The 18,812-nt window shown below is 41.1% G+C and overlaps 1 protein-coding gene across 1 annotated transcript in view; it reads right to left on the bottom strand.

The window, feature by feature from the left end:
* Positions 1-496: 496 nt before the first annotated feature.
* The window catches only part of KCTD7 (potassium channel tetramerization domain containing 7), a 29,605-nt gene continuing 11,289 nt past the window's right edge, over positions 497-18,812 (bottom strand). The window contains exons 3-4 of the mRNA XM_075850401.1: positions 8,025-8,203; positions 497-1,417 (exon numbers count right to left, since the gene is read on the bottom strand). Of these exons, the coding sequence (XP_075706516.1) occupies positions 1,041-1,417; positions 8,025-8,203 (556 nt within the window). The 3' untranslated portion in view covers positions 497-1,040. The remainder of the gene's footprint in view (positions 1,418-8,024; positions 8,204-18,812) is intronic.

Raw genomic sequence — 18,812 nt, forward strand, 5'->3', positions numbered from 1 at the left:
CCAGCCCCTATGTTTATAATCCAAACTATTTACGTTTGCTTATGTATGGTTAATATCATATAGCCTGAAAACAAATTCTAATGTGAGCAAAATCATCTTGATTTCCGTAATATTATAGGACACAACACTCCCACTTTATATTAATGATAAACTGGTGCCGTACTATATCATTTATCCACTAGATGGCAATATTTTCTATGTTTGTGAATCTTGGCCCTTCAAAAGCGAGTGTACTTTTAAAAGCAAATGGCACTAATGAAATAATATGGATTCCTCTTGGTTTTGGAAGTTCATAAACAGGACTTAGTATATTTGGAATGTGCATCCCGTCAGCATGCGATTATTCTTTAGTTCCCTTATACATCGGCTTAATCACTCACACAAAAAATAAATATATACCAATTTACAGGAGATTTATATTTTCACATAAATAATCAATTACTGCAGACAAAATAGTCATAACATTAATATAATGCAGGAAATAAATAGAACACTATTTAAATGTAAAATCATTATTTAAAATAATTATATAATTATTAATTGCAAGAAAGATCTCAGAAAATCAATTAGAAATACAGTCATTAATTGGGAGAAACATCTCTGAAAAGCAAATGTTGTGGGTATTTTTGATATTCTACATTGTATCTCCATCAGCCTAAACTTTCACTTTCTAAGAATATTGCTCTTCTGTATTACTCTAATATGATACATTTAGATATTACATGTTGCAATTGGGTGAGAGCTCTTTCTTTAGGTGAAGCCCATTCATTGCACCCTGTTACCCACTGAAACAATGACTCAGCCAAAGTTCTATCAACGCAAGTCCCAAATTGTGGGATAGAAGCGCACTCCGAGTCCGCTCAATGTTTGAGCCTCCTAGTTTTGGATAGTGCAGCTACAGAAATGTGTATTATACCTTGTTATGCCACAGATGGCAGTATTAACAGTCTGCGCCACATCTTCTGTGCTACTTTCTAGATATTTGGTCGTGCAACCGGTTTAATATTTGGTCCCGTGCCTTAGCTAAAAGCATTAACCCCTCACCACCAAGTAATTTTGAATTCATAGATTGGGCGCTTGCAATAATAGTGGTTAACCAGGTGCTTATCACACACTCCAATGCACGTGTGCTCCACACTAATACCTCTTTCTGAGAGATCACTGACTATGCAATGGAGAAGGTCATACACATCTGCCACTGCTTCCCAGGGCCCGAAAGATACATCCACATCACAGTGATGCTCAAAGTGCTTTGATTCACTCTCACTCCTCTCAAAACGCAATGTGTTGAATTGTGGGCATTCGTAAGGAGTAATGGGCATCTCTTCCTTGAAGACGCAGACCTTCAGCTTGGCGAACCTGGCCCTCCTCTGTATAGCTCGAAGTTTCCCAATCTCAATGATGCGCTCCAAGTGATCTTTAAAAGAAACAATGAGTAAATACGCAACTATGACAATACCCAGAATAGCTATTATAGGGAAAAATACAAGGGCTACTCCTATTATACACTGGAATTTCATTACGTCTTATAAGTGGATCTATAGGTTAGAGCAGCGGTCTCAAACTCGGCCGGGTAAGTGGGCCACACATAGAAAAAAAAATGTGAAGTTGACGGGCCGCATTACTTTAAAAGTTGATACAATACAAAATTATTTTTAATCAATTAGTTATTTGAACTACTATAATACTACTACATTACTATAATACTACATTACTTTAATAATACCAAACGTTACAGAAATTTGTGAGTTTTCTCCACGTGCTTATTTCAACAATCCAGTTTTCCAGGTTAAGTGTCGCTAAATGCAGTCGGGCGGCTCAGTTGGCAGCGTTTGGTAGACACACAAATGTCAAGATTGGGCAACCCCTTTTCAGCCACAGAGCCCTCTGTAGATAATGCCACACACCCCTAGATAATGCCAGTGAACTCTGTAGATACTGCCACAGTGCCCTTTATAGATAATGCCAGTGTACACTGTAGCTACTGCCACAGACACACAGTGCCCTCTGTAGATACTGCCACAGTGCCCTCTGTAGATGCTGCCACAGTGCCCTCTGTAGATGCTGCCAGTGCCCTCTGTAGATGCTGCCACAGTGCCCTCTGTAGATGCTGCCACAGTGCCCTCTGTAGATGCTGCCACAGTGCCCTCTGTAGATGCTGCCACAGTGCCCTCTGTAGATAATGCCATGCACACCCCTTGTAGATAGTGCCACCCCCCTCCCCCCTACCAGTAGATAGCTCCATTGGGGCTCCCTCTAGGAGTGGAAGTGGAAACTCCAGCCAGAGCGTTGCCGACGCTTTGACCAGGGATTCCTCTGCTGGAGGAGCCCCTGACGTCACTGTCCATACACAGTGATGTCAGGGGATCCTCCTGGATCGGAATGTGCTGTCAGGAGCAACCCCAGACCCAGGGTCCCAGAGCGGAACACTAGTATAGGCTCTGCTCTGGAACTCTGGGGAAGCCCCTGATATCAGTGTCCATATATGGAGTCCCGGAGCAAAGCCGCTTCTAGCACTTTGCCTGGGATTCCAGCTGCGCTCCTGACATCACTGTTCATATATGGACAGAGATGTCAGGGGCAACCCCAGAGCTGGAGTCTTGGGAAGAGCGCTAGTAGCACTCCTACTGGGACTCCAGCTGTGCTCCTGACATCACTGTCCAGCTCTGGGGAAGTCCCAGACATCGCTGTCCATATGTGGACAGCAATGTCAGGGGATTCCAGAGCTTCCCGGAGCAGAACCTATACTAACACTCTGCTCGGGACTCCGGAGAAACCCCAGACATCGCGTGTCCATATATGGACAGCGATGTCAGGGAATTCCACAGAGTCCCGGAGCAGAGCCGATACCAGCGGCTCGGTGTCCCGCGTGCCGCATATGACAGCCTCAGGGGCCGCATGCGCAGGGGCGTAGCTAGGGGGGGGGGGCAGGCGGGGCCCCCTCCTCCTGCTTTATAATTGTACCTGTGTCGCAAGGACACAGGTACAATTAGAAGCAATGAATGACCGGGCACGTACCTTTTGTACCAGTGACGCTTCCGTCGATGAAAAGCGCTGACTGACTGACAGGGAAAGTCATCCTGCCCAGCCAATCAGCGCCTTTCATAGACGCTGTGTTCAACCCCCAGGAGACCTGCGCAGAAGAGAGCAGGTCTCCATGGCTGCCGGACGGCGTCGGAGCGGGAATAAGGCGAGTTTGAATATTTTTTATTTTAAATTGTAATAGAAGTGTGTGGCTGTATCTGCGGGGGGGGGGGGGGACTTTGTCTACACGTGGGACTTTATCTACGGGGGGTGTCTATATCTACGGGGCTGGGCTATATACAGGGGGACTATATCTACAGGGGGGCTATATACTGGAGTGGGCTGTCTATAGAGCACCATATACAGGGGTGGGTTATATAGTATATAGCCCCCTGTAGATATAGCCCACCCCTGTATATGGTGCTCCATAGATAGCCCACCCCAGTATATAGCCCCCCTGTAGATATAGTCGCCCTGTATATAGCCCAGCCCTGTATATAGCCCAGCCCTGTATAATGCCCCCCTCTGTATATAGCCCCCCTCTGTAGATATAGCCCACCCCTGTAGATATAGCCCACCCCTGTAGATATAGCCCACCCCTGTAGATATAGCCCACCCCTGTAGATATAGCCCACCCCTGTATATAGCCCCCCTCTGTAGATATAGCCCCCCTGTGTATATCCCAGCCCTGTGTATAGCCCAGCCCTGTAGATATGGTCCCCCTGTAGATATGGTCCCCCTGTAGATATGGTCCCCCTGTAGATATGGTCTCCCTGTAGATATGGTCTCCCTGTAGATATGGTCTCCCTGTAGATATGGTCCCCCTGTAGATATGGTCCCCCTGTAGATATGGTCCCCCTGTAGATATGGTCCCCCTGTAGATATAGCCCACCCCTGTATATAGTCCCCCTGTAGATATAGCCCACCCCTGTATATAGTATCCCACAAATAGCTCCCCTATAGTGCTCCACAGAAAGCCCACCCCTGTATATAGCCCCCCCTTGTACATATAGTCCACCCCTGTGTATAGTGCTCCACAGCTAGCCCACCCTTGTATATAGTATATACAGGGGTGGGCTATCTGTGGAGCACTATATACAGGGGTGGACTATCTAGTGGAGCACTATATACAGGGGTGGACTATATGTACAAGGGGGGCTATATACAGGGGTGGGCTATCTGTGAAACACTATATACAGGGGTGGACTATATGTGGAGCACTATATACAGGGGTGGGCTATATCTACAGGGGGGCTACATACATGGTTGGGCTATCTGTAGAGCTCTATATACAGGGGTGGGCTATATCTACAGAGGGCTATATACAGGGGTGGGCTATCTGTAGAGCACTATAGGGGGAGTTATTTGTGGGACACTATATACAGGGGTGGTTTATATGGGGGCACTATCTACAGGGGCTCTATGGCAGGCACTATCTACAGGGGGCTCTATGGCAGGCACTATCTAGAGGGGGCACAGTGTGTGTGTGGGACATGGTGTATGGTGCTATTATAATTAGAGGTGCAGTGTATGGCACTATTATATTTAGGGGCGTAGTGTGTGGTATAATGATAACTTTATATTTATTTATAGGTGCAGAAATGTTGGAAAAGTGAGAAGCTGAAGATATGTGAGCGGCAAACTGCAGAAATGGTCTGTGACCGGGTGAAGTCATCATAGAGGTCTGGACCGGATGGAGAGAAAGAACTAGAATCTGAGACGTCACCGGTGAGTCACTTAATGTAAATGTTCACTCTGCCTCTAATCAGTACTGTAGTCACTGTGTGATCTGCAGCGAGATGATGGATGGTATGATTATGATAGGATTTATTTTTTGTGAAACGGCATCTCCCAGCATATCCTTACCATTGTTCGGGCCATGCTGGGAGCTGTAGTTTTACGCCCTACACACCTATACGGAAGGGGTTGCGCTAAATTGAGCTGTATTTGTGCTGGTGTTGTATATATGTAGTGAGCTTGCTTCTGGGGCTGTATTGTACTGAGCTTGGTTCTGGTGTTGTGTATAGAACCATATTGCTTGTGAAATGTACAAATAATTTTATGCTCGCGTTACATAAAAAGAAATGACACGTCGATTGGTAGAGAAAACAAACACTCGCGAGGGGGAAGGAGATGTCGGGAAAGAGGTTGGGGGGGGCCCCAAACTGAATCTTTGCCCCGGGTGCTGGAGAACCTAGCCACGCCTCTGGCATGCGGCCCGCGTGCTTGAGACCCCTGGGTTAGAGAATACTATATTCTGTTATGGAGATGGCTCTCAACATTGAAAAACAGTAATTGCAAAACACACTGAACATTATTGGTCGATTTCACACTCTTCCTACACTTTTTGATTTCATACATACATGAAAAAAAAAAACACAATTCCTCCATTGTTTTTTTAATATATTTTTAATGGTTTTTACCATGCTGTATAAATGAAGTTGACTTTATTCTGCTGGTTGTTATGATTATGATGATACCACATTTATATAGTTTTTTATGTTTTACTACTTTTAAAAACGACTTTCAAAAAAACATTTGAAACATTTTTTATTTTTGTGATGCCATATTCCAATACTCATAACTGTTTTATTTTTCTCTCGGCAAAGAATTGAGAGGGCTTGTTTTTTATGGAAAGCGTTGTAGTTTTCATTAGTATAATTTTGGGGCACATACAACTTATTGATTCATTTTTATTTATTTTTTGGGAGGGGTTGAACAAATAGCAGCTGGAGTTGTTTTTAGAGTTTTTCTTACAGCAAGCACCTCACGGGATAAATAATGTTAGTTTTATAATACGGATCCTTACGGTTGCAGAGATACTAATTATTTATAGGTTGTTTTATTGCATAATCAAACATTTCGAAAATAAAAGTTTTCTTTTGTTTTTTTGTCTGTGAAAACGTTAACTTTTTAAAACATTCTCTTTAGTCCCATTATTAATACTATTTCTGTATTATTCCTGCCAGAGTTATAGGCTCACATACATGGCAGACCTGGAGGCCTTTGTTAGGCCCAAGGCTGTCATGGCAACCCATCGGGTTGATTCACAAATAACTATTAGACCTTATTGCTGATGTTCCTTCTGTGTGCAATGATAAAATCAAAGATTATGATGCAATTAAAAGTGGACGTGCACTTGCTCTGTATAGATGGAGAAAACAGAATTCGTGCCACACTGGCCGGGACAAAAATAAAGGCTGGGTTCACACATTATGGTAATGGTAAAAAGAAATGTATAATCTTAAAAGGAACCAGTCACCAGCATTTCACCTATTGGTCTCTACTCACCCCTCACTGGCCGCTGCTGTCAAAAGTACATTGCCGTTATCCCCCCTCCTAAACTCCTTCTCTGACCTGTCTGCAAATATTTTGCACCTTTTATGGTAATAATCCGGCAGTCTCATTCGTTCCACTTCTTATGCCCGCCCATCGCCGAAAACTGGCCCGCCCTGAATGCGGTCAATGAAAAGTAAGGAGGCGAAGTTAACTCGGAAAGGCTTGAAGAATGAAGATATAACTCTTTTATGCTCATTAGCATATAGTGCAGGATTACTAAAAAAAAAAAAGGAATAAAAGGTACAGAGCCTACATAGAAGATAATTATAGGTTACATAAACATGATTTTTTTACCCACTTCCACCACGTACTTCTGGTTTGATATGTGAAACGCTGGTGACAGGTTCCCTTTAAAGATCCGGTTCTTTAAATGTTTTACACAAGTATTTATTATGCGTTTTTCTTCTCAATTTAAGGTAATGGGGAAAGAGTCAATAAATGTCATAGAACATGATGAAGCCTAAAGAATTTAGAGCGCTCTAGTATATACAGCAAAGTCAGGCTTTCCACTTTTCAATTTGTTAACAATTTGAAGGGGAATCTGAACAATTTTTGAGGCCTCAAAACTGCTGACAGAGCGATTGAGGGGAGGGGGAGGGCATTTGTAAACATATCTTATGTCTCGGCCACTCAATGTGCACGACCGAGAAATAGACGTTTGATTCTCCCGGCGCGGTAGTCGCAATTGCCTCTCTGCTTTGAGTGACGACTCTTGTAGCCAAATAGGAGACAGCTATGGCTTTCACTTAGAACAGTGGGCCAGGGCTGACAGTGTGCAGTGAGGAATAGCCAGAAGAACTGCCACATCAAGTGCCCGCCTCAGTAGAACCTTGCGACCGCGGTGCCAAGGGAAGTAAACAGAGAATTCTCAGTCATGCAACTTGCATGATTGAGGTAAAAGGTGTTACCACTGCCCTCCCCCTCCTCTCTATCGCTCTATCAGCTGTTTTGTGGCCTTCAAACTACTGACCGTTTCCATTTAAAGAGACTGTCACCACATTATAAGTGCCCTATCTCCTACATAAGGAGATCGGCGCTATAATGTAGGTGACAGTAATGCTTTTTATTTAAAAAAACGATCTATTTTTACCACTTTATTAGCGATTTTAGATTTATGCTAATGAGTTGCTTAATGCCCAAGTGGGCGTATTTTTAACTTTAGACCAAGTGGGCGTTGTACAGAGGAGTGTATGAGGCTGACCAATCAGTATCATACACGCCTCATTGTTCCAGCCCAGCTTCTCTCGCTGCACAATCACACTGTGCTGTGGATCATGCTGGGCTGGAACAATGAGAAGTGTATGAGGCTGATTGGTCAGCCTCATACACTTCTTTACAACACCCACTTGGTCAAAAGTAAAAACACGCCCAGTTGCTCATTAAGAAACTAATTAGCATAAATCTAAAATTGCTCATAACTTGCTAAAAAATGATGGTTTTTCAAAATAAAAACCACTGCTGTTATCTACATTACAGCGCCGATCAGATTATGTAGGACATAGGGCACTTATAATCTGGTGATGGAGCCTCTTTAAGCAAACCAGCTTTAAAGGGGAAGCACTCTTAAAATATAAATAGGTAACAATAGATGCATGAGACTAAATTTATGGTCTACATGATGAAATGCAATAGAGCGTGTAAGAAAATAAATGTACACTTACCTTTATAATAAGGCATTAAGTCCAAAAACGCTTGCCTCACTTTCTCTCCAGTAAGTGGCTGCATCTTGTCCAAGAGGTCAAGCAGTGGCCCAATTGAATAGTATTGTGCCTCTTTGTGCACCATTTTAACACGGTTTCGTGAAGGCAGTTCACCACATCGTAGAAAGTTTAATATGTCTCTAAAATCACAAACACTAAGTTACACCTATGGTCATATAGGATATTGAAATGCTAAGATGGAAAGGATTAATTATATCTTTAACAATCAGTGGTTGAAAGTGCATTAATGAGCCAATTGTCTGGACCACTGTATACCAGGAACACCCCACAAGACATTGTTTTTCAAGTTGGCTGTTTATTGATCTTTTGTCTACTAAAAAATGAGCAGGAAGTCTGTGCGGAGAAAGTTCACAAGTCCCGCTCTGTATTAGATTCCCTTTGCTTCCTTTCTCCAGTTGCTTTGTTTGTATTGGTCTTGGAAAGCATAAATATGAAGGGAAACATCCACAATGAAATGAAGTGTGCTGGAACCAAGAAATGAATAATTATGTCATAGGAAGTAACGGAGCCAAGTGCTTTGTGTGCCTTCCTGTGTATAATAACTTTCATCCTTAGCATCACTAGAAAATGAAATGCCTGTCCTATAGGCCCCAGAGATTAGAAGCAGCTAAACAAATGTCTGCAAGTCCTGACATGCCTGTTTATTGCTGTAGCTATGTAACGGGTAAGAATCAAGGCTGCAGAATTAGTACAAACAACGTACACATTTTATATGAAAACAGAAATCTACCTGCACTGGTGTGACAGTGGCCAATTGCTACCACATTGTCATATTACTGCATTAGAGTTATTTTTTCAGACAGGTCCAGATATACTGCAGTATACCCACAGAAAGAAAGTATCGTATCTGCCATTACAGTAAGGACCCACGCACACGGCCATGCCCGTAATTACGACCTGTAAATACAGGCACGGCCGGCCACGGACAGCCGTCCGCATTTATGGGCCGTGCTCCCATTACAAAGTATGGAAGCACGGTCCGTAAAATAAAAAAATAGGACATCTCCTATTTTTTCCAAAAAGTTTCTACAGCACGGACACCTTCCTGTAAATATACGTGTAGGTGTCCGTCGGCCATAGAAATCAATGGGTCTGTAATTACGAACCATGCATATTACCTGCGGATTTGTTGCACAGATTTCCTGCGGCAAACCACAGTACCAGCAAAATAAATGAGATTTCAAATAATTGCAGAATTTTTCCAAAGATATTTTAAGATTTGCAGAATATCAATTTATCTTGCCTGTTTTAGAATTGTATATGACATAGTTACATAGTTAAGCCCCATGCACACGAACGTAAAAACACCCGTAATTACGGACCTATGGACTTCTATTGGCCACGGGTACCTCCCCGTATGCTTACGGGAAGGTGCCCGGGCCGTTGAAAAATATAGAACATGTCCTATTTTAGGCCGTAATTACGGCACGGGTAGGCCCATAGAAGACTACGTGTGTGCACCCGTAATTACGGGAGCATTGCTAGGCGACATCAGTGGATAGTCACTGTCCAGGGTGCTGAAAGAGTTTAAACGATCGGCAGTAACTTTCAGCACCCTGGACAGTGGCTACCGATCACAATATAGATCAACGTGTGTAAAAAAAAAAAAAAAAAAAAAAAGACATTCATACTTACCCAGAACTCCCTGCTTCTTCCTCCAGTCCGGCCACCTGGGATGACATTACAGCCCATGTGACCGCTGCAGCCAATCACAGGCCAATCACTGGCTGCAGCGGTCACATGGACTGCCGCGTCATCCAGGGAGGTCGGGCTGGATGTCAAGAGAGGGACGCGTCACCAAGACAACGGCCGGGTAAGTATGAATTTCTTTTACTTTTACTACGGAAAGGGCTGTCCCTTCTCTCTATCCTGCACTGATAGAGAGAAGGGCTGCCGATTAGTGCAGTGCAATTTTGCATCGAAAACGTGCCCGTAAATACGGGTGGATTACTGGTGACACCGGACCCTGATTTAAGGGCACGGGTCCGTAAGTACTGGTGCAATACGGGTCGAATATGTGTGACCAAGGACCCGTATTTACGGCAGTATTTACGGAAGGAAAAAAGTACGTTCGTGTGCATGAGGCCTTAGTACGGTTGAAAAAACTCATGTCCATCAAGTTCAACCAAGGGATGAGAGAAGGGAAGGGAAAAATTTCTACACATAGGAGCGAATATTTTTTTGTTCTAGGAAATGATCTAAGCCTTTTTTAAAGCCATCTACTGTCCCTGCTGTGACCAGCTCCTGCGGTAGACTATTCCATAAATTCACCGTTCTCACAGTAAAGGCGGCTTGTCGCCTCTGCAGGTTGAACCTTTTTTTCTCCAGACGGAGGGAGTGCCCCCTTGTTTTTTGAGGGGGTTTTACATGGAACAGGATTTCGCCATATTTTTTATATGTGCCATTAATATATTTATATAAAGTTAATCATGTCCCCCCTTAGTCATCTCTTTTCAAGGCTAAATAGGTTTAATTCTTTTAATCTTTCCTCATAACATAGATTCTCCATGCCCCTTATTAGCTTCGTTGCTCTTCTTTGTATTTTTTCCAACTCCAGGGCATCCTTTCTATGAACTGGAGCACAGATCTGAACTGCATATTCTAGATGAAGCCTCACTAATTCCTTGTAAAGTAGTAATATTATATCCCTGTTCCGCGAGTCCAAGCCTCTTAATACACGACAATATCTTGCTGGCCTTTGAAGCAGCTGATTGACATTGCATGCTTTATTTAGTTTATGATCTACAAGTACACCCAGATCCTTCTCAACAAGTGACTCCCCCAGTTTAGCTCCCCCTAGGACATATGATGCATGCAGGTTGTTGGTACCCAGATGCATAACTTTACATTTATCTACATTAAACTTAATTTGCCAACTGGATGCCCAAACACTCAGTTTGTTTAAACCTGCTTGCAATTCACGAACCTCTTCCATAGTCTGAACTATATTACATAGCTTGGTGTCATCTGCAAAAATAGAAATAGTGCTATTAATCCCATTCTCTACATCATTAATGAATAAGTTGAATAATAGTGGTCCCAGCACTGAACCCTGGGGTACACCACTTATAACCGGGGACCATTCAGAGTAGGAATCATTGACCACAACTCTCCGGATACGGTCCTTGAGCCAATTCTCAATCCAATTACAAACTATACTTTCTAAACCTATAGTCCTTAACTTACCCATTAGACGTCTATGAGGGACAGTGTCAAATGCCTTTGCAAAGTCCAAAAACACTATATCCACAGCGGCCCCTCTGTCTAGGCTTCTGCTCACCTCTTCATAAAAACAGATCAGGTTGGTTTGATAACTTCTGTCCTTAGTAAAACCGTGCTGGCTGTCACTTATAATACTATTTTTTGTCACATAATCCTGTATATAGTCCCTCAATAGCCCCTCAAACATTTTCCCCACGATGGTCTAGAATTACCCGGGGAAGACCTAGAGCCCTTTTTGAAAATAGGCACCACATTTGCCCTGAGCCAGTCCCTTGGCACTATACCAGTCACTAGAGAATGTCTAAATATTCTGAAGAGGGGGACAGGAATAACTGAACTAAGCTCCTTAAGAACTCTAGGGTATAACCCATCTGGTCCCAGGGCCTTGTGCACATTTATTTTGTTTAATTTAGCTTGGACCATCTCTACATTCATCCAATTCAGTATATCAACTGATATATTAACAGCACTGGCACCAGCTACATCAGCTGCTCTTTCTTCTGTTGTATATACAGAGCTAAAGAACCCATTTAGTAACTCTGCCTTCTCTTGATCCCCTGTGACCAACTCCCCATTACCACTATCTAGGGGTCCTACATGTTCAGACCTTGGCTTTTTTGCATTTATATACTTGAAGAATTTTTGGGGATTTGTTTTACTATCCTTGGCCACCTGCCTTTCATTTTGTATTTGTTGCTGATTTTATTACCTTTCTATACATTTTATTAAGCTCTTTATAGTTTCCAAAGGCTACAGCTGTACCCTCAGATTTGTATTTTTCAAATGCCCTTTTTTTGTCATGCATTGCCCTTTATACAGAAGGTGTAAGCCATGTGGGGTTTAATTTTAGTCATTTATACTTGTTACCTATAGGAATACATTTTGCACTATAAATTACCCAAAGTAGATTTGAAAATCTCCCATTTATCATTTGTACCATTATTTGACATTAGTTTTTCCCAGTCTATGTCCTGAATTGCAACCCTAATCCTGGGGAAATTGGCCTTGTTAAAATTAAGTGTTTTTGCCCTCCCAGCCTGTGTTTGTTTTTTTACAGTATAGGTAAAGTTTATAAAGAAAACGCACCAAAATCCACACCTATTTCCACATCGAAATATAAAAAAAATGCACCTAAAAAAGGTATGAAAAATGCTATATCAACTGCGTTTTTTTTACGTGGAATTACCTACGGTTTTGATGTAGATTATCCGCATTAAATTCTGCATAGTGTGTATCAACTACAGGTCTAGAAAAGCCGAATTTATAATTTAAGGCCTCCTTCACAAAGTGGAGCAATTCTAAAATTTCATGATTTGCGGCATGCTTTGAAAAAAACTCATGATGCAAAAGAACTGTATGTAAATAAAAAAAATCATGTTTTCCAATTTTTTAACCGTTTCCGGTCGCAGACAGTTTTGGCCATTCTGATAGAGCCCTATGTTTCAAATCTGACGCGTATGCCTTCAATCCGAGTAAAACGTTTTTTTTGCTTTTACCTATTATAGGATTCTGAGTGATTTTTCATGACACATTGTACTTTATGTTATTGGTAGAATTTGGTTGGATACATTGTGTTTATTAGTAGAAAACACAAAAATTTATAGAAAACTCGGAAAAACTTGCATTTTTCAAAAAATGTATTTCATTTTTTATTGAGTCATACCACACCAATAATTTTTTAAACGTCCTTATATTTTTAGGACGTTAAAGGCTTATAAATTTAGCAGCGATTGCTCACATTTTCATAAAAAACATTCCCAAAACAGATATTTTTTTGTGACCTTTCCAGTCCTGAAGTGGCTTTGAGGGTTTTATATGTTAGAGACCCCCATAAATCACCTCTCAATGTATTCAAACCAGCATTTAGTAAGTTTAACCCCTCCCCGCTCCAGGACCTACTACTAGGTCACGCTAAATAGAGCGTTCACGTTCCGTGACCTAATAGTAGGTCATGGGAATAACCGCCCTTCGCCCCCCCGGCATTTTTTTGAGCTGTGACAACTGCTGTCGCATAGCAGTTGCCACAGCTCCTTTCCCTGGGATCGATCGCATTATCCCTGCCGATCAACCCCTTAGAAGCCGCGTTCAATGCCGATCTTCTTAGGGGTTAAAGCATCATTGACGTCCCACGTCATCATCACGGGCGCTGATGGTTGCTATGGCAACCGGAGGTCTAACAATGGCCTCTAGCTATGCCATCTACGGAAGCCTAGTGGGTCCTGACATAGTCAGGACCTACTATGCTTGCTGTCTGCGAGTAGTGTACGCATGTAGTGCAGTGTATTCAAATTGTGATCAGGACCTCCTGCCTTCAAGCCCCTGGTGGGGCAAAAAAAAAAAAAAATGTTGTGTATGTATCATTATATCATTGTGTATGTATGATTATATATAAAAAAAATCCCTCTTTTCCCTTAGCAGTCCTTCATTATTAAAAATATAAACAAAATAAATAAACTATACATAATTGGTTTCGCCGTGTCCGTAACAACCTGAAGTACAAAATTATTTAGTTATTTATCCCGCACGGTGAATGCCATAAAAGAAAATAATAATAAACCATACCAGAATCAAATTTTTTGGTCACTTCACCTTCCAAAAAATGGAATAAAAAGAGATCAAAAAGTCGCATGTACCTAAAAATGATACTGATCGAAACTACAGTTCGTTACGCAAAAAACAAGCCCCCACACCACTTTCTTGATGGAAAAATAAAAACTTTATGGCTCTTAGAATATGGCATCACAAATGTTTTTTTATAAAATGTTTTATCGTGCAAACGCCATAACACAAAAAAAACTATAAATATATGGTGGTGCTGTAATCGTATCGCCACACAGAAAAAAGGGAATATGTCACTTATAGAGCACAGTGAATGCTGTAAAAAAAAAAAAAGGGATAAAAAAAACCAAACATAGCAGAATTGCTGTTTTTTAGTCACCACGCCTCTTAAAAAAGTAGAATAAATGCTCATCAAAAAGTCGGATGCACCCCATGAAAACTACAATCAATTTCTCAAGGGGTCTAGTTTCCAAAATGGTAGTTTATGCCCACATACAGTGGAGGAAATAAGTATTTGATCCCTTGCTGATTTTGTAAGTTTGCCCACTGTCAAAGACATGAACAGTCTAGAATTTTTAGGCTAGGTTAATTTTACCAGTGAGAGATAGATTTTATAAAAAAAAAAAAATGAAAATCACATTGTCAAAATGATATATATTTATTTGCATTGTGCACAGAGAAATAAGTATTTGATCCCCTACCAACCATTAAGAGTTCAGCCTCCTCCAGACCAGTTACACGCTCCAAATCAACTTGGTGACTGCATCAAAGACAGCTGTCTTACATGGTCACCTGTATAAAAGACTCCTGTCCACAGACTCAATTAATCAGTCTGACTCTAACCTCTACAACATGGGCAAGACCAAAGAGCTTTCTAAGGATGTCAGGGACAAGATCATAGACCTGCACAAGGCTGGAATGGGCTACAAAACCATAAGTAAGACGCTGGGTGAGAAGGAGACAACTGTTGATGCAATAGTAAGAAATTGGAAGACATACAAAATGACTGTCAATCGACATCGATCTGGGGCTCCATGCAAAATCTCACCTTGTGGGGTATCCTTGATCCTGAGGAAGGTTGTAGCCCATTCCAGCCTTGTGCAGGTCTATGATCTTGTCCCTGACATCCTTAGAAAGCTCTTTGGTCTTGCCCATGTTGTAGAGGTTAGAGTCAGGCTGATTAATTGAGTCTGTGGACAGGAGTCTTTTATACAGGTGACCATGTAAGACAGCTGTCTTTAATGCAGGCACCAAGTTGATTTGGAGCGTGTAACTGGTCTGGAGGAGGCTGAACTCTTAATGGTTGGTAGGGGATCAAATACTTATTTCTCTGTGCACAATGCAAATAAATATATATAATTTTGACAATGTGATTTTTTTATTTTTTTTTAATATAATCTATCTCTCACTGGTAAAATTAACCTAGCCTAAAAATTCTAGACTGTTCATGACTTTGACAGTGGGCAAACTTACAAAACCATCAAGGGATCAAATACTTATTTCCTTCACTTGTATAGGGTATTGCCGTAATCGGGAGAAATTGCTTATCAAATGTTAGGGTGTATGTTCTCCTGTATTCCTTGTAAAAATTTAAAATTTGTACCTTTTAAATCAGAAAAATATGTGATTTTCAATTTTACAGCCTAATTTCACAACATGCAGTAAAAAAACCATATGGTCTAAATGCTCACTATACCCATCGATAAATTCCTTGGGGGTTTCCACTGTCTTGGCACTACAAGACCTCTTCAAGCTGGACATGGTGCCTAAAATATAATTAATAAAAAGGAGGCCTCAAAATCCACTAGGTGCGCCTTTGATTCTGAGACCGGCGTTTGAGTCCATTACCACACTAGGGCCACATGTGGGATATTTCTAAAAACTGCAGAATCTGGGCAATAAATATAGAGTTGCGTTTCTCTGGTAAAACCTTTAGTTTTACTGAAAAAATGGAATGAAAAGTATTTTCTGCAAAAAAAAAAAAAAAATGACATTTGTACATTTTTAAATGGGGTGATTTATGGGTGTTCCTAATATTTAGCCCCCTCAAAGCCACTTTAGAACTGAACTGGTACCTAAAAAAAAGGCTTTTGAAATTTTCTCCAAAATATGAGAAATTGCTGCATATGTACTAAGCAGTGTGACGTCAGAAAAATAATAAAAATGTTCAAAAAAAGGATGCCAACATATGGTAGACATAGGGCAAATGTGAAATAGTAACTATTTTGTATGGTATAGCCATCTGTCTTACAAGCAAATACATTTAAATTCAGCAAAAAAAATTTTTGCCAAAGTTTCTCTTAATTTTGCTATTTTTCATGATTAAACACTGAATATATTGACCAAATTTCACCACTAACATTAAGTCCAATGTGTCACAAGAAAACAATCTCAGAATTGCTTGGATAGGTATAAACATTCCAGAGTTATTACCACATAAAGTGACACATGTCAGATTTGAAAAATGGGCTCTGAGCCTTAAGGCCCAAACTAGGCTGCATGCTTAACCCGTTAGTGACCGCCAATACGCCTTTTAACGGCGGCCACTAACGGGCTTTATTCTGATGCATATGCCTTTTTACGGCACTGCATCAGGATAAAGTAAACAGAGCAGGGAGCTGTCAAATCTCCCTGCTCTCAGCTGCTAGAGGTGGCTGAGGGCTGGGTGCGTCCCTGCTCTGCCGGGTGAGATCGATATAAGTATCGATCTCACCCGTTTAACCCCTCAGATGCGGTGCTCAAAAGCGTGCACTGCATCTGAGTGGTTTTGGAGAGAGGGAGGGAACTCTCTCTCATCCAACTGACACCCGGCGATACGATCTGCCTGGAGCGAATGTCTGCTAGATCATGCCGGAGGAATGACCTAGCAGATGCCTGTCCGTTTTAAACGGACAGGCAGTAATACACTGCAATACAAAAGTTTTGCAGTGTATTAGAATAGCGATCGGACAATCGCATATTAAAGTCCCCTAGTAAAAAAGTAAAAAAAAAGCTTAATAAAGTTAATTAAAAAAAAAAAAATGTGAAAAAAAAATTAAAAACCCACCTTTTCCCCTTACAAAATGCTTTACTATTATAAAACCAAAATAAAGTAAAAAAGTTACACATATTTGGTATCGCCGCGTCCGTAACGACCCCGACTATAAATCTATAACATTATTTAACCCGCACGGTGAACGCCGTAAAAAATGTAATAAAAAAACCACAGAAAACAGCAATTTTTCTATAAATCCTGACGAAAGAAATGTGATAAAAAGTGATCAAAAAGTCGCATCTACTCCAAAATGGTACCAATAAAAACTACAAGTCTTCCCGCAAAAAAAAAGCCCTCATACAACTGCATCGGCGGGACAATAAAAAAAAGTTATGGCTCTTCAAATATGGAGACACAAAAACAAATTATTTTTAAAAAAAAATGTTTTTACTGTGTAAAAGTAGTAAAACATACAAAAACTATACAAATTTGGTATCGTTGCAATCGTAACAACCCGCTGAATAAAGTTGTAGTGTTATTTATATCACACGGTAAACGGCGTAGATTTAAGACGCGAAAAAGAGTGGCGAAATTGCAGCTTTTTTTCTATTCCCCCCAAAAAAAAAGTTAATAAAAGTTAATCAATAAATAATATGTACCTCAAAATGGTGCTATTAAAAAATACAACTTGTCCCGCAAAAAACAAGACCTTATACAGCTATGTCGACGGAAAAATAAAAAAGTTATAGCTCTTGGAATGCGACGATGGAAAAACGTAAAAAATGGCTTGGTCATTAAGGTTTAAAATAGGCTGGTCATTAAGGGGTTAACATTTTAGGTGTTTCACAGGAATTAAAGCAAAGTGAAGGTGAAATGTAAAAATGTAATATTGTTTATACAGATATAGAATTTGGTTCCATGTATTTTAGAAACACAGAAAAGAATTAGAATGCTAAAATATCAAATTTATAAATGAATCCATAAAAAACTGGGCTAATTGCGTGTTCACATCCGCTTCACCCTTCCGTTCGTGGGTTCTGCCTTTCCATCAGGGGAACTCACAAACGGAAACCGTTGCAAATGGTTCCCGTTTGTCTCCGTTCCGTACGGTTTCCATTTTATTTGCAGAATCCATAGTGCAGTCGAGTACGCCATTGATTCCGCAAAAAAAAACAGAAACCATTTGCAACGGAAGCATTACCACTGAAATCAATGGTAATGCAAACTGAAAGCTATGGTTTCCGTTCATAGGTTCCCCTGACGGAAATCAGATGGAACCCACGAACGGAACCAGGACGGTCATGTGAACAGGCCCCAAGCTAGCCAATATATTCCCTAAAAAGTTCAGGCTAACGAGGCAGAGTAAAGTGAGGTGGAATATCAGTAGTGAGCAACTGGTATAACAAATACCACACTAGATTATTATTGTTATAACGTCTCCCACTATTAGTTCTCAGCATATATAATTGTCCCTGCCTGGACTAATAACCAAAAGTGTACAAACACAGTCTATATCATTTAACACAATACCTATGAAATAAATGCGCTGCTAAAGGTGCAAAGTGAAAATTGCAATTTTTCACAGATATGCCATTTCAGTGCCCTATGCAAGTTGCGCCCAGCTTTTGCCAATGGAGACTCATATCCCAAAAATTGTTAAGCGGGTTCTCCCGGGTATGGCAGTGCCGTATATGTGAATGTAAACTGCTGTTTGGGCACACTGTAGGGTTTGGAAAGGAGGAAGAGCAGATTTTACTTGGTAATAGTTCTGTTTGGGGTATTGCTGGTATTTCAGTTTATAATGTGGGGGCATATGTAAGGCTCTGTTCACATCTGCGTTGGGGTCCCGTTCTGACGTTCCGTCGGAGGTTTCTGTCAGAACGGAAACCAGAGGTTTTTCATTTCCATCACCATTGATTTCAATGGTGACTGAGCCGATGCCCGCGGTTTCAGTTTGTCTCTTTTGTGCACCG

The sequence above is a fragment of the Rhinoderma darwinii genome, chromosome 2 (assembly GCF_050947455.1).
Source record: "Rhinoderma darwinii isolate aRhiDar2 chromosome 2, aRhiDar2.hap1, whole genome shotgun sequence".
In the NCBI taxonomy this organism is placed as follows: domain Eukaryota; kingdom Metazoa; phylum Chordata; class Amphibia; order Anura; family Rhinodermatidae; genus Rhinoderma; species Rhinoderma darwinii.